Source organism: Ascaphus truei, chromosome 11 (assembly GCF_040206685.1).
Source record: "Ascaphus truei isolate aAscTru1 chromosome 11, aAscTru1.hap1, whole genome shotgun sequence".
NCBI lineage: Eukaryota > Metazoa > Chordata > Amphibia > Anura > Ascaphidae > Ascaphus > Ascaphus truei.
Window position 1 is genome coordinate 41,482,239 of NC_134493.1, and position 12,407 is coordinate 41,494,645.

At 54.0% G+C, this 12,407-nt stretch overlaps 1 protein-coding gene across 1 annotated transcript; it reads right to left on the reverse strand.

The window, feature by feature from the left end:
- Positions 1-343: 343 nt before the first annotated feature.
- ATP5MF (ATP synthase membrane subunit f) lies at positions 344-5,346 on the reverse strand. Its single transcript, XM_075565827.1, has 4 exons — positions 5,229-5,346; positions 3,363-3,470; positions 2,223-2,339; positions 344-473 (listed from the first exon to the last, which is right to left on the reverse strand). Exons 1-4 carry the CDS (start codon positions 5,317-5,319, stop codon positions 445-447), a joined length of 345 nt encoding a protein of 114 aa, XP_075421942.1. The 5' UTR covers positions 5,320-5,346; the 3' UTR covers positions 344-444.
- Between the last annotated feature and the right edge of the window lie 7,061 nt (positions 5,347-12,407).

Here is a 12,407-nt window from a genome sequence, read left to right on the forward strand (position 1 = left end):
AGGCATTACTAGTCAATTACCCTATGGATTGTGCCTCTTCCCTGCTCAGATCCCCCACCATCTATAATTTTGTGCTGATACAAATTAACTTTTTTTGCTGGCTTGGGGCATCACAAAACACCAGTCCAACACATTCACGGTACAATCTGCCTTTTGGGGTTTAACCATGTGTGGCTGACGGGACTTTTTTTTAAAACCAAAATATGTAACTAAAGTGCTTATACACCATGCAAACAGCATATTAAAGATATTGGATGCATGCTTTGCCATGGCACCATCTAATGAGAACATGCCAATAAGACTAGGGATTTTCTCTTCACTATTTATTACAGTGAAACACACATCCAACAGAAGAGCTTTTATTGGTCAGAATCTGCCTCCGAACTGTACAGAGAATGACTGACAATGATGAACCACGATTAGGGTCTGTAGGGGTTTCTTCACTTAGTGATACTTTCTCCAGCGGTCATGCTCTGAAATAGAAAGATCAAAATAACTACATGCCTTAAATGTGATAAGCACAAAGCTGCCCTTGACCTCTTCAGGTAGCAATCCAAGACACACACACTGATATCGGTGTCTCTTGTTATACAACCAATGCAGTCTTGGACATTTGGTCAAAGTCGCTGGCAGCGTTTCGTGGCCTTACCTCGCTGCAGGGACATCTCTCCACCAGCCATTTCACCGCTAAGGTAAGCCCCGAACCTTACCCTAAAAACCCTTAATATAAACTCTACCCTAAAAACCTTAACCCCCTACCCTGCAACCCCTTATCTTAATTCCCAACCTTAAAAATCTAACCCCTTACACTAACCGCTAAATGCCGTTAAATTAATTTACCTTAACGGAGAAACGGTCTGCGGCGACGGCACCGACTTGGTTACGGCAAAACGGCCGCGGTGACCAGGTTCAATTCCGCAACCAATGTGGCTACTGAACATCATGCTGCATTGTGAACCGTAATGGGGACATAATCTGTCATTCCTGACATAGCACGGGCAGTAACATTCCTGACATAGCACGGGCAGTAACATTCCTGACATAGCACGGGCAGGAACATTACTGACACAGCACGGGCAGTAACATTACTGACATAGCACGGGCAGTAACATTCCTGACATAGCACGGGCAGTAACATTCCTGACACAGCACGGGCAGGAACATTACTGACACAGCACGGGCAGTAACATTACTGACACAGCACGGGCAGTAACATTACTGACACAGCACGGGCAGTAACATTACTGACATAGCACGGGCAGTAACATTACTGACACAGCACGGGCAGTAACATTCCTGACACAGCACGGGCAGTAACATTCCTGACACAGCACGGGCAGTAACATTCCTGACACAGCACGGGCAGTAACATTCCTGACATAGCACGGGCAGTAACATTCCTGACATAGCACGGGCAGTAACATTCCTGACATAGCACGGGCAGTAACATTACTGACATAGCACGGGCAGTAACATTACTGACATAGCACGGGCAGTAACATTACTGACACAGCACGGGCAGTAACATTACTGACACAGCACGGGCAGTAACATTACTGACATAGCACGGGCAGTAACATTCCTGACACAGCACGGGCAGTAACATTCCTGACACAGCACGGGCAGTAACATTCCTGACATAGCACGGGCAGTAACATTCCTGACATAGCACGGGCAGTAACATTCCTGACATAGCACGGGCAGTAACATTCCTGACATAGCACGGGCAGTAACATTCCTGACATAGCACGGGCAGTAACATTACTGACACAGCACGGGCAGGAACATTACTGACACAGCACGGGCAGGAACATTACTGACACAGCACGGGCAGGAACATTACTGACAGCACGGGCAGGAACATTACTGACAGCACGGGCAGTAACATTACTGACATAGCACGGGCAGTAATATTACTGACACAGCACGGGCAGGAACATTACTGACACAGCACGGGCAGGAACATTACTGACACAGCACGGGCAGGAACATTACTGACACAGCACGGGCAGGAACATTACTGACACAGCACGGGCAGGAACATTACTGACACAGCACGGGCAGGAACATTACTGACACAGCATGGGCAGGAACATTACTGACATAGCACGGGCAGGAACATTACTGACACAGCACGGGCAGTAACATTACTGACAGCCATGTTTCCCCATTTCGGGTCCACTTGTGACAATGTAACACTTTACATTTACAATGTAACTTACTGATGTGATCGTACTCCCATACATAGCTCAGGATGACATAGCCAGCCAGCAGCATGGCCACTCCGCCGATCCCTCCTTTCTTCACAAAAATGTATTTGTCAAAATACCGGTTGTGACCTAAAGGAAAATCAGCAGAGGAGAGTTATTCTCTGCACATTTACATGAGTGCGAGGCTTGTGCTTAGGGGTAAATGCAGAACTCACAAATGCAAGCTGGGCCAAGGATGGCTCCATTTAAGATTTAGCTTTGTAATATCCTACATCAGGAGTGGCCAACTTCAGTCCTCAAGGGCCACCAACAGGTCAGGTTTTCAGGATATCCCTGCTTCAGCACAGATGGCTGTCTTACTGAGCCACCTGTGCTGAAGCAGGGATATCCTGAAAACCTGACCTGTTGGTGGCCCTTGAGGATTGGAGCTGCCCACCCCTGCCCCCATAAACGAAGCTCAGATTGCCCTGAATTCCCAGCACCACAAGCTGACAATCTGAGTTGGCCACCTCTGTTCTACATAATAGCAAAATGTAAGCAGTCAAAGCAGCACTGTATTAATCATTAAATGAATCTGTAAAATACAGTATACCATGGAAAATAGCTCTGGTTCTGACCAATAGCAATCATTATGCCCACTCAGCTGCTCACCCAGAAGGTGGGGATTAAGTGAAATCACAGCTATATGGCAGGTTTGTGTTATACGTCATCCAACTCCAATTTATTAGACACAGGCCGGCTGGCGAGTGTCAACCACCCTTCACAGTCAAATAAGACATCAAGGGCCTCATTCTATATATACACATCGAAATGGCTGATATTCACCATGGACTTTGGCAGATAGGGCTGAAGGAGCAGCTCACCGATTAAACACACTGACTGCTAACGACACTTGAGTTTGAAGCAGGGGAACCTGGTTCAATTCCTGGTGTTCGCTACTTGTGACCTTGGGCAAGTCACTTTATCTCCATGTGCCTCAGGCACCAAAAACAGATTGTAAGCTCAGGGATGTCTTTACAAATCCTACGTACTGAGCACTGAACACTATAATTGCGTTGGGTACCATTGGGAGAAAAGTGCTATATGAAATGGTTATTAATATAAATAAGCCCTCTTGTTTCCGACATTGTTCTGGTTTTTCCAAGTACTGACCTCTGCGAAAAGCGCCAAGGATCCCATTTGGGGTAAAATCACGAGATGCCAACCAGGTGGGCAGCTGTCCCAGCTTGACATCCAGGAGTCTGCTTTCTGCGAGTGGCACTAAGGGAAACAGAGTTAGTCTGCAGGTGAACAGTACTTGGCTAAAGAAACGCCTGCAAACAGATTAGCGCGCACACAATCCAATTGTTAGTTACATGAAGAAGTAAGGACCCAGCAAGTCACCGTGTGAAGCAGTTACAATTTGTGAAAAACCACCCTATAAAATATGGTTGTGAGGGAGAAAAAGTAGCGGATACATGATTCAAAGTATCACCTTGATTCTAATTTTACTCACTGGTATTAGCAGCAAACAGCTGAATTTTTTTTATCAACACCCAAAAAAATAAATAAATAAAAAAAGGCACTTGCATGTCATGACTGAAATAAAAAAACGTAATCTTGCCCTTCACTGTATTAGGCCAGGTCCCCGCTGGCTACTGCAGCGGACGCTGCAGGGACAAGAGCCGCCCCACAATGGGGACGGGCCCGCTGCAACAACAGTTTCTCCTGCTCTCAGGGCTTGGTCCCGCTGCGTCCAGTGGCGCGTGCGCCACCAGCCCCATACCTGCAATCCGTTGGTCCCCGCTGCCTCCTCCCTCCGTGGCTCACTACGTGCTGTGACGCGTCAGCCGGCCAGCGCTATCAGAAGGTGTTTTGGAGTGTTGACGCGTCACGTGGTGCGCGTGTGAGCCAATGAGGTAAGCAGGGAAGGAGCTCGTAGCGAGGCGGCCTGTTGAGCTGTGTGTCACGTCTTGGTTTTTTTGCCGTCTCAGATCACGCCAGAGCGTGATCGTAACTCCGGGCTCCTGCACACCGGAGGAGGGGAGGGGGGTACGAACGGACGGACCCTCTGTTCAAACCACGCCCCCCCCCTCCCCGCTCCGGTTCCCGCTCCCTACAGACCGCAGATAGCGGTCTGTGCCTTCAGCACGCTGCCTGCATGCAGTGCGGGCGCGCTGACTGAGGGAGCGGGGCCTTAGCCTCAAGAGAATTGAGATCAGGACTCGCGACAGAGCGCTAGGCCACGCTCCAGGCTGTTCAGCCAATGAGGGCGAACTTGCCGGGTGACGTCACGGCCGCACCCCGTCACTCCTCCCCTGCAGCTCACTGCAGACCGGGGAACTCGGGTGCACGCACCGCCATCCTCGCAGGTGCGCGTGCAGCGGGGCCGTAGCCTTATGGCGTGTAATATAGTGCGTGCACGTCAATTAGAATTGGCTGTGTCCAGGCCTGGCGTGCTATACTTCAGTCGCGCGCGCACGGCAGTGAGCGGTGGCAAGGCAGATCACAGCAAATACATGAAAATTTATATTTTCGCACTGCTGCCGCTGTGATGTCTATAGCCACGCCCCCTATCCGCGCCACTGCTTACAACATATAAACGAAACATGCGCGCCACATGCATGTGCAACGCCGGGCGTGCACCTGCGCCTCCTATATAACAAGCCTAACTATATTCATTACTCCGTATCTCCCATGACCTTCATCAGGTAGCATTGTGACATTGTGAAGGACCCAGACTCACAATAACACATGAGGATTGGGTGATGTTGCTGCCCCACAGATAGTAACCGGTCAGTGTGAGGGGGTGCACAGCTTGGTGACTGCAGGTTAAGTCCAGCCATACTGAGCTAAGGGACACTTAGGGTTGTGTCACCCCTCACCCTCCACAAGGTCACAGCACCCCCCGTGGCAGTCAGGGCCCCACTGACTCACAACCCCCCCCCTTCCTCTCTTAATAACTCCCAGATTGGTTTTATTCTATGTAATAAACTTTTTATTCACCCCCTCTCCCATCCCCTACCCCGGTTCCCTCACCTAGTTTATCCGCCATCTTGATGTCCGAGATGTCACTGCCGCATGGAATTCTGGGGAAGGAAGCTGTAAGCCGCGGGCAGCACCGAAGCATGATGGGAAGACGGTGTGAAGTCCTACGTGTGGTGTCACTTCCGGCTGGCTGGTTGTGCGGCCATGTTGGATGTGGCTGTTTTTGGTAATGTGGTAGTGTGATTGGTACACTGAAGTGTAGTCAGTGTATACAGTCTGTGTATTAGCAGCTCCCTGCAGTAAGGCTCAGCTCAGCTTATTATTATTGTATATATTCCTCCCTCTTCTGTCTCTGTAAATCTCCCACATAGCAATTAGATTGTCAGCTCTGTCGGGCGGGGACTCTGGAGGCCTGTGCTTATGCGTGTACTTATTGTAGTATATTTCACACTGGGTACATTGTTGGCACGGTGTACATAATATCGATATACTGACCGTGTATGCTGTGCTCTGCAGCACCCTGATACAAAATGGATGTATGTATTTTTATTTATAGAGCCGACCGCATACACTGAGCTTTATGGACATCACACACCAGGTAGCAAACAGGGGCCTATAATATGTCACCCCCTCCCCCGTGCTCAGGCGGCTTTAGCAAATGCATGGCCCTGTGTGGTATCCCATGCGGGACCCACCTGTCCAATGGACTATTATCATTCCTGCCCGGAGCACAGGGGGAGAACACGGGGGGAGCGGAGATCATGGGGGGGGAGCAGAGAACATGGGAGGAGAACACGGGGGAGCGGAGTACATGGGAGGAGAACACGGGGAGAGCGGAGAGCACGGGGGGAGCGGAGATCATGGGGGGAGAACACGGTGGGAGCGGAGAACATGGGAGGAGAACACGGGGAGAGCGGAGAGCACGGGGGGAGAACACGGGGAGAGCGGAGAGCATGGGAGGAGAACACGGGGGGAGCGGAGAGCACGGGGGGAGCGGAGATCATGGGGGGGAGCGGAGAACACGGGGGAGCGGAGAACATGGGAGGAGAACACGGGGAGAGCGGAGAGCATGGGAGGAGAACACGGGGGGAGCGGAGAGCATGGGAGGAGAACACGAGGAGAGCATGGGAGGAGAACACGGGGGGAGCGGAGAGCATGGGAGGAGAACACGGGGGGAGCGGAGAGCATGGGAGGAGAACACGGGAGGAGCGGAGAACATGGGAGGAGAACACGGGGAGAGCGGAGAGCATGGGAGGAGAACACGGGGGGAGCGGAGAGCATGGGAGGAGAACACGGGGGGAGCGGAGAGCATGGGAGGAGAACACGGGGGGGAGCGGAGAGCATGGGAGGAGAACACAGGGAGAGCGGAGAGCATGGGAGGAGAACACGGGGAGAGCGGAGAGCATGGGAGGAGAACACGGGGGGGAGCGGAGAGCATGGGAGGAGAACATGGGGGGAGCGGAGAACATGGGGGGGAGCGGAGAGCATGGGAGGAGAACACGGGGGGAGCGGAGAACATGGGAGGAGAACACGGGGGGAGCGGAGAGCATGGGAGGAGAACATGGGGGGGAGCGGAGAACATGGGAGGAGAACATGGGGGGGAGCGGAGAGCATGGGAGGAGAACACGGGGGGAGCGGAGAGCATGGGAGGAGAACACGGGGAGAGCGGAGAGCATGGGAGGAGAACACGGGGGGAGCGGAGAACATGGGAGGAGAACACGGGGGGAGCGGAGAACATGGGAGGAGAACACGGGGGGAGCGGAGAGCATGGGAGGAGAACACGGGGAGAGCGGAGAGCATGGGAGGAGAACACGGGGAGAGCGGAGAGCATGGGAGGAGAACACGGGGGGAGCGGAGAACATGGGAGGAGAACACGGGGGGAGCGGAGAACATGGGAGGAGAACACGGGGGGAGCGGAGAGCATGGGAGGAGAACACGGGGGGAGCGGAGAACATGGGAGGAGAACACGGGGGGAGCGGAGAACATGGGAGGAGAACACGGGGGGAGCGGAGAACATGGGAGGAGAACACGGGGAGAGCGGAGAACATGGGAGGAGAACACGGGGGGAGCGGAGAGCATGGGAGGAGAACACGGGGGGAGCGGAGAGCATGGGAGGAGAACACGGGGGGGAGCGGAGATCATGGGGGGGAGCAGAGAACATGGGAGGAGAACACGGGGAGAGCGGAGAACATGGGAGGAGAACACGGGGAGAGCGGAGAGCATGGGAGGAGAACACGGGGAGAGCGGAGAGCATGGGAGGAGAACACGGGGGGGAGCGGAGAACATGGGAGGAGAACACGGGGGGAGCGGAGAGCATGGGAGGAGAACACGGGAGGAGCGGAGAACATGGGAGGAGAACACGGGGAGAGCGGAGAGCATGGGAGGAGAATATGGGGGGAGCGGAGAGCATGGGAGGAGAACACGGGGGGAGCGGAGAGCATGGGAGGAGAATATGGGGGGAGCGGAGAGCATGGGAGGAGAACACGGGGGGAGCGGAGAGCATGGGAGGAGAATATGGGGGGAGCGGAGAGCATGGGAGGAGAATATGGGGGGAGCGGAGAGCATGGGAGGAGAACACGGGGGGAGCGGAGAGCATGGGAGGAGAATATGGGGGGAGCGGAGAGCATGGGAGGAGAACACGGGGGGGAGCGGAGAGCATGGGAGGAGAACATGGGGGGAGGGGAGAGCATGGGAGGAGAACACGGGGGGAGCGGAGAGCATGGGAGGAGAACACGGGGGGGAGCGGAGAGCATGGGAGGAGAACATGGGGGGAGGGGAGAGCATGGGAGGAAAACACGGGGGGAGCGGAGAGCATGGGAGGAGAATATGGGGGGAGCGGAGAGCATGGGAGGAGAACACGGGGGGAGCGGAGAGCATGGGAGGAGAATATGGGGGGAGCGGAGAGCATGGGAGGAGAACACGGGGGGGAGCGGAGAGCATGGGAGGAGAACATGGGGGGAGGGGAGAGCATGGGAGGAGAACACAGGGGGAGCGGAGAACATGGGGGGGGGAGGAGAACACGGGGGGAGCGGAGAGCATGGGAGGAGAACACGGGGGGGAGCGGAGAACATGGGAGGAGAACATGGGGGGGAGCGGAGAGCATGGGAGGAGAATATGGGGGGAGCGGAGAGCATGGGAGGAGAACACGGGGGGAGCGGAGAGCATGGGAGAATATGGGGGGAGCGGAGAGCATGGGAGGAGAACACGGGGGGAGCGGAGAACATGGGGGGGGGGAGGAGAACACAGGGGGAGCGGAGAGCATGGGAGGAGAACACGGGGGGGAGCGGAGAACATGGGAGGAGAACATGGGGGGGAGCGGAGAGCATGGGAGGAGAACACGGGGGGAGCGGAGAGCATGGGAGGAGAACACGGGGGGAGCGGAGAACATGGGAGGAGACTATGGGGGGAGCGGAGAGCATGGGAGGAGAACACGGAGAGGAGAACATGGGAGGAGAACATGGGGGGAGCGGAGAACATGGGAGGAGAACACGGGGGGAGCGGAGAACATGGGAGGAAAACACGGGGGGAGCGGAGAACATGGGAGGAGAACACGGGGGGAGCGGAGAACATGGGAGGAGAACACGGGGGGAGCGGAGAGCATGGGAGGAGAATATGGGGGGAGCGGAGAGCATGGGAGGAGAACACGGGGGGAGCGGAGAGCATGGGAGGAGAATATGGGGGGAGCGGAGAGCATGGGAGGAGAACACGGGGGGAGCGGAGAACATGGGGGGGGGGAGGAGAACACGGGGGGAGCGGAGAGCATGGAAGGAGAACACGGGAGGAGCGGAGAACATGGGAGGAGAACACGGGGGGAGCGGAGATCATGGGGGGGAGCAGAGAACATGGGAGGAGAACACGGGGAGAGCGGAGAGCATGGGAGGAGAACACGGGGGAGCGGAGAACATGGGGGGGGGGAGGAGAACACGGGGGGAGCGGAGAACATGGGGGGGGGAGGAGAACACGGGGGAGCGGAGAACATGGGGGGGGGAGGAGAACACGGGGGGAGCGGAGAGCATGGGAGGAGAATAGGGGGAATGGAGGGAGGCAGAAGTGGAAACACGGGGGAGCGGAGAACACAGAAGCATTGGGGACAGTAGGAGAAAAAAGTGGCGAGCAGGAAGCAAGGAGCACTTGGGGCATGCATGAGAGCACAAGGGGGGTGTGGGGGGTGGGGGGGGGAGAGCACCTAGGAGTCTCAGGAGAGCAACAGGGTAAGCACAAGAGAGGGAACACGGGGAAAGCAGAGAGTTTTTAGGGGAGAGCATGGAGCACAGGATAGTAGCGGGGGAGCACAGGATAGTAGAGGGGGAGCACAGGATAGTAGCGGGGGAGCACAGGATAGTAGCGGGGGAGCACAGGATAGTAGAGGGGGAGCACAGGGAGGAGTGCAGCGGAGCCATTTCCTAATAACCCACCTGTCTCAGGCCCTGCCGGTTAGAGACAATCACAGCTCTTCGCACGGAACATGGGCACATCGATGGGATGGTCACCGGCTCTGCAGGGGCAGGTTCCTGCGATGCCGTTCTTCCTACCTGCATAGCTTGTCGCCGCGTGCCTGCCGCATCCGGGAGCAAAGGGAGTTGAGAGAAGGCAGCTGCTTGAGTACTCGATGCAGGGCCCTGTTCTGTATCTATTGGGAGAGAGGAGTTCCCTGCTCCGAAGAGCTTACAATCTAAGGGATGTGGGAGAGACAAAAGAAGCACATGTATGTGCCCTGATTTACAGAACATGTTAAGGAGTCTGGCGTGTGTAGGGCGAAAGTGTAAGGCTGCGGCCAGGGTGGTGCTGAGCGGGCGCGCTCACGCTGGCCGCGATGAAACACATTGCGGCAGCGTGTGTGGCCAGCGTGAGCAAGCGCCTGCATATGCGGGGCGCTAGGCTGCTTGCCCAGCAAGCAAATTTGAATTTGCCGCTTGCACCGCCGCCGCGCATGAGCGCCTGCACGCTCAGCGCCACCCTGGCCGCAGCCTAAGAAATATCCCCAAAGAATTGTGGCCGAGATGTAGGAAGTGTTGATGCGGAGTATCGCTATAACTTGAATGGCAGTTATCGACCAATCAGATCGCCGCAGCACTGCACTCCCGGGCTCACTCTGCCTTTTGCACGACGTGGCGTGCGTGCGTCCGCGTGCCTCTGCCTGCTGGCCGATGTGTGCTCATCCCCAGGAGACTGAATGACGCGACTTGGAGGCGGGACTTCCATATTCTCCGTCATCCATGTAATTTAAAAGAAACAAAGTGTGTGAGTGATTTTATTGCCTGGCGCAGTACACGTGACGCGGCTGCACGTGTACTTCGCGCCGGGAGTCGTTAGTAGTTTGCCGACTCCCATCGACAAACAGACTGACGAACGTGCGAGCGCACGTAAGCGCACGCACGTCGCGCAGCAGCCAGAGCGAGCGGGGCCTAATGACGTGCGAATCATGTCCATCAGGGGTGGCCAACTCCAGTCGCCAAGGGCCACCAACAGGTCCGGTTTTTAGGATATCCCTGCTTCAGCGCAGGCGGCTCAATCAGGGGCTCAATCTCCAATGAAAACCAGGAGCGGAGATTTGTGGCTGGAACATTTTTGCAGAGCGGGGGACAGGCCGCTGATTGAGCCAACTGTGCTGAAGCAGGGATATCCTGAAAACCTGACCTGTTGGTGGCCCTTGACGACTGGTGTTGGCCACTCCTGCTGCACGTCGTGGTATTTGTGGTGGTGTGCTTTGGAAGGACACGTGAACGTGTGCTACTTGTGGTAAAATAAATGCCAATACTGTCCAGTTGTTTTTCCGCTGAGAGCGCGGCTATCTCCTGGATACATTATTCCAGATGTTGTGGCTTCGGACGCGGGAGCCGCGCTACACCAAGAGAAATTCTATTCTATTAAAGAAACATCGGCCTCGTATCTGCACAACTCCCAGCCCATCTGCAGGGGCGAGGGGTCATTTAGGGTGTACATTGCAGTCGCCTCCACAAGGGGGCAGCTGGTATTTGGGAATGAGAAGAACTCCTAAAACCTGCAGGAAACTAGTTACATACAGTAGTAACCTCGTTACATCGCAGATAAGGTTGAAAAAAGACATCTGTCCATTGAACCTACGTTACATTTAGATGACAGATACTTATACCTATTTTTGTATTTACAGTATTTTGATTCAGAGGAAGGCAAACACAAAACCCCAGTGACACCTTATCCAATGATATTTATTTATTTATAAAAATGTGTTACCAGGAAGTGATACATTGAGAGTTACCTCTCGTTTTCAAGTATGTCCTGGGCACAAAGTTATAACAATACATGGTTACATTAAAAGAACAGAGGTTATACAGTCAATTCGCATGCATTTCATGGACAGATAGAGTTGGAGAATTGGGTACAAGGGATTAAGGGCTGGTGAGTTTCAGACTGAAATAGAGCAGCTTTAACATCAGCAAACGGCTCACACCCTATAGGTTTCTAAAATATCAGCCATGTGTTTAATAATCAGCAAGTGGTGACAGAAAATTCAAACACTGCAAATATATCTCATAAGGGGGAAAATAAATTCCTTCCTGACTCCAAATATTGGCAATCGGATTACTCCCTGGATCAACATTCTTCCCATGTTTACTTATTTGGTATATCCCTGGATACCTTCCCTTTATAAAAAGATGTCCAAGCTTTTTTTGAACAAATCTATTGTATCTGTCATCACAGTCTCCATGGGTAATGAATCCCACAGTGTAACTGCCCTTACTGTAAAGAACCCTTTCCTTTGTTGCTGGTGAAATCTCCTTTCCTCCAACCTAAAGGGATGCCCCCGAGTCCTTTGTACTGCCCTTGGGATGAACAGTTTCGAAAGCTCCTTGTAGTTACATGGCAAGTATCAGAGGGAGTCAAATCATTCAGTATTTTGGGAATTAATATCGAACAATATGTTGCTCATGTAGAATATACACTGTCCTCTTCAGTCCTGTTCTCTGCAGGAGCCTCTGGGAGTGCAGAGCAATTTCTGCTGTGTTTGCTCTGTGTCTCCGCGTGTCCCTTCTGGTGACCTCCCCAGTCTTCTCATCGGGGTCAGAGCCGCGGAGACGTGTGACATGTCGTACTGCGAGGTCAGCAGAACCCGTGTGAGTCGCTCGGCGCCTGTATCTGGAAGATGTTCCTTGCTGGGCAGCGGCTGCTACTGGGTGTCTCATTTGTACTAAATATATACATATATATTTAACACGCGCCATTCATAGGGCTTTGCTCACGTTGCACAGG

Bases quoted from the DNA above. Each gene is read 5' to 3' on its own strand.
- ATP5MF (XM_075565827.1), bottom strand. From the start codon at position 5,319: ATGCTTCGGTGCTGCCCGCGGCTTACAGCTTCCTTCCCCAGAATTCCA. The intron at 3,471-5,228 runs GTGAGGGAACCG...TGTTTCCCTTAG, and splicing joins CAAGATGGCGGATAAACTAG to TGCCACTCGCAGAAAGCAGA. The intron at 474-2,222 runs GTAAGTTACATT...TTTCTATTTCAG, and splicing joins ATGGGAGTACGATCACATCA to AGCATGACCGCTGGAGAAAG.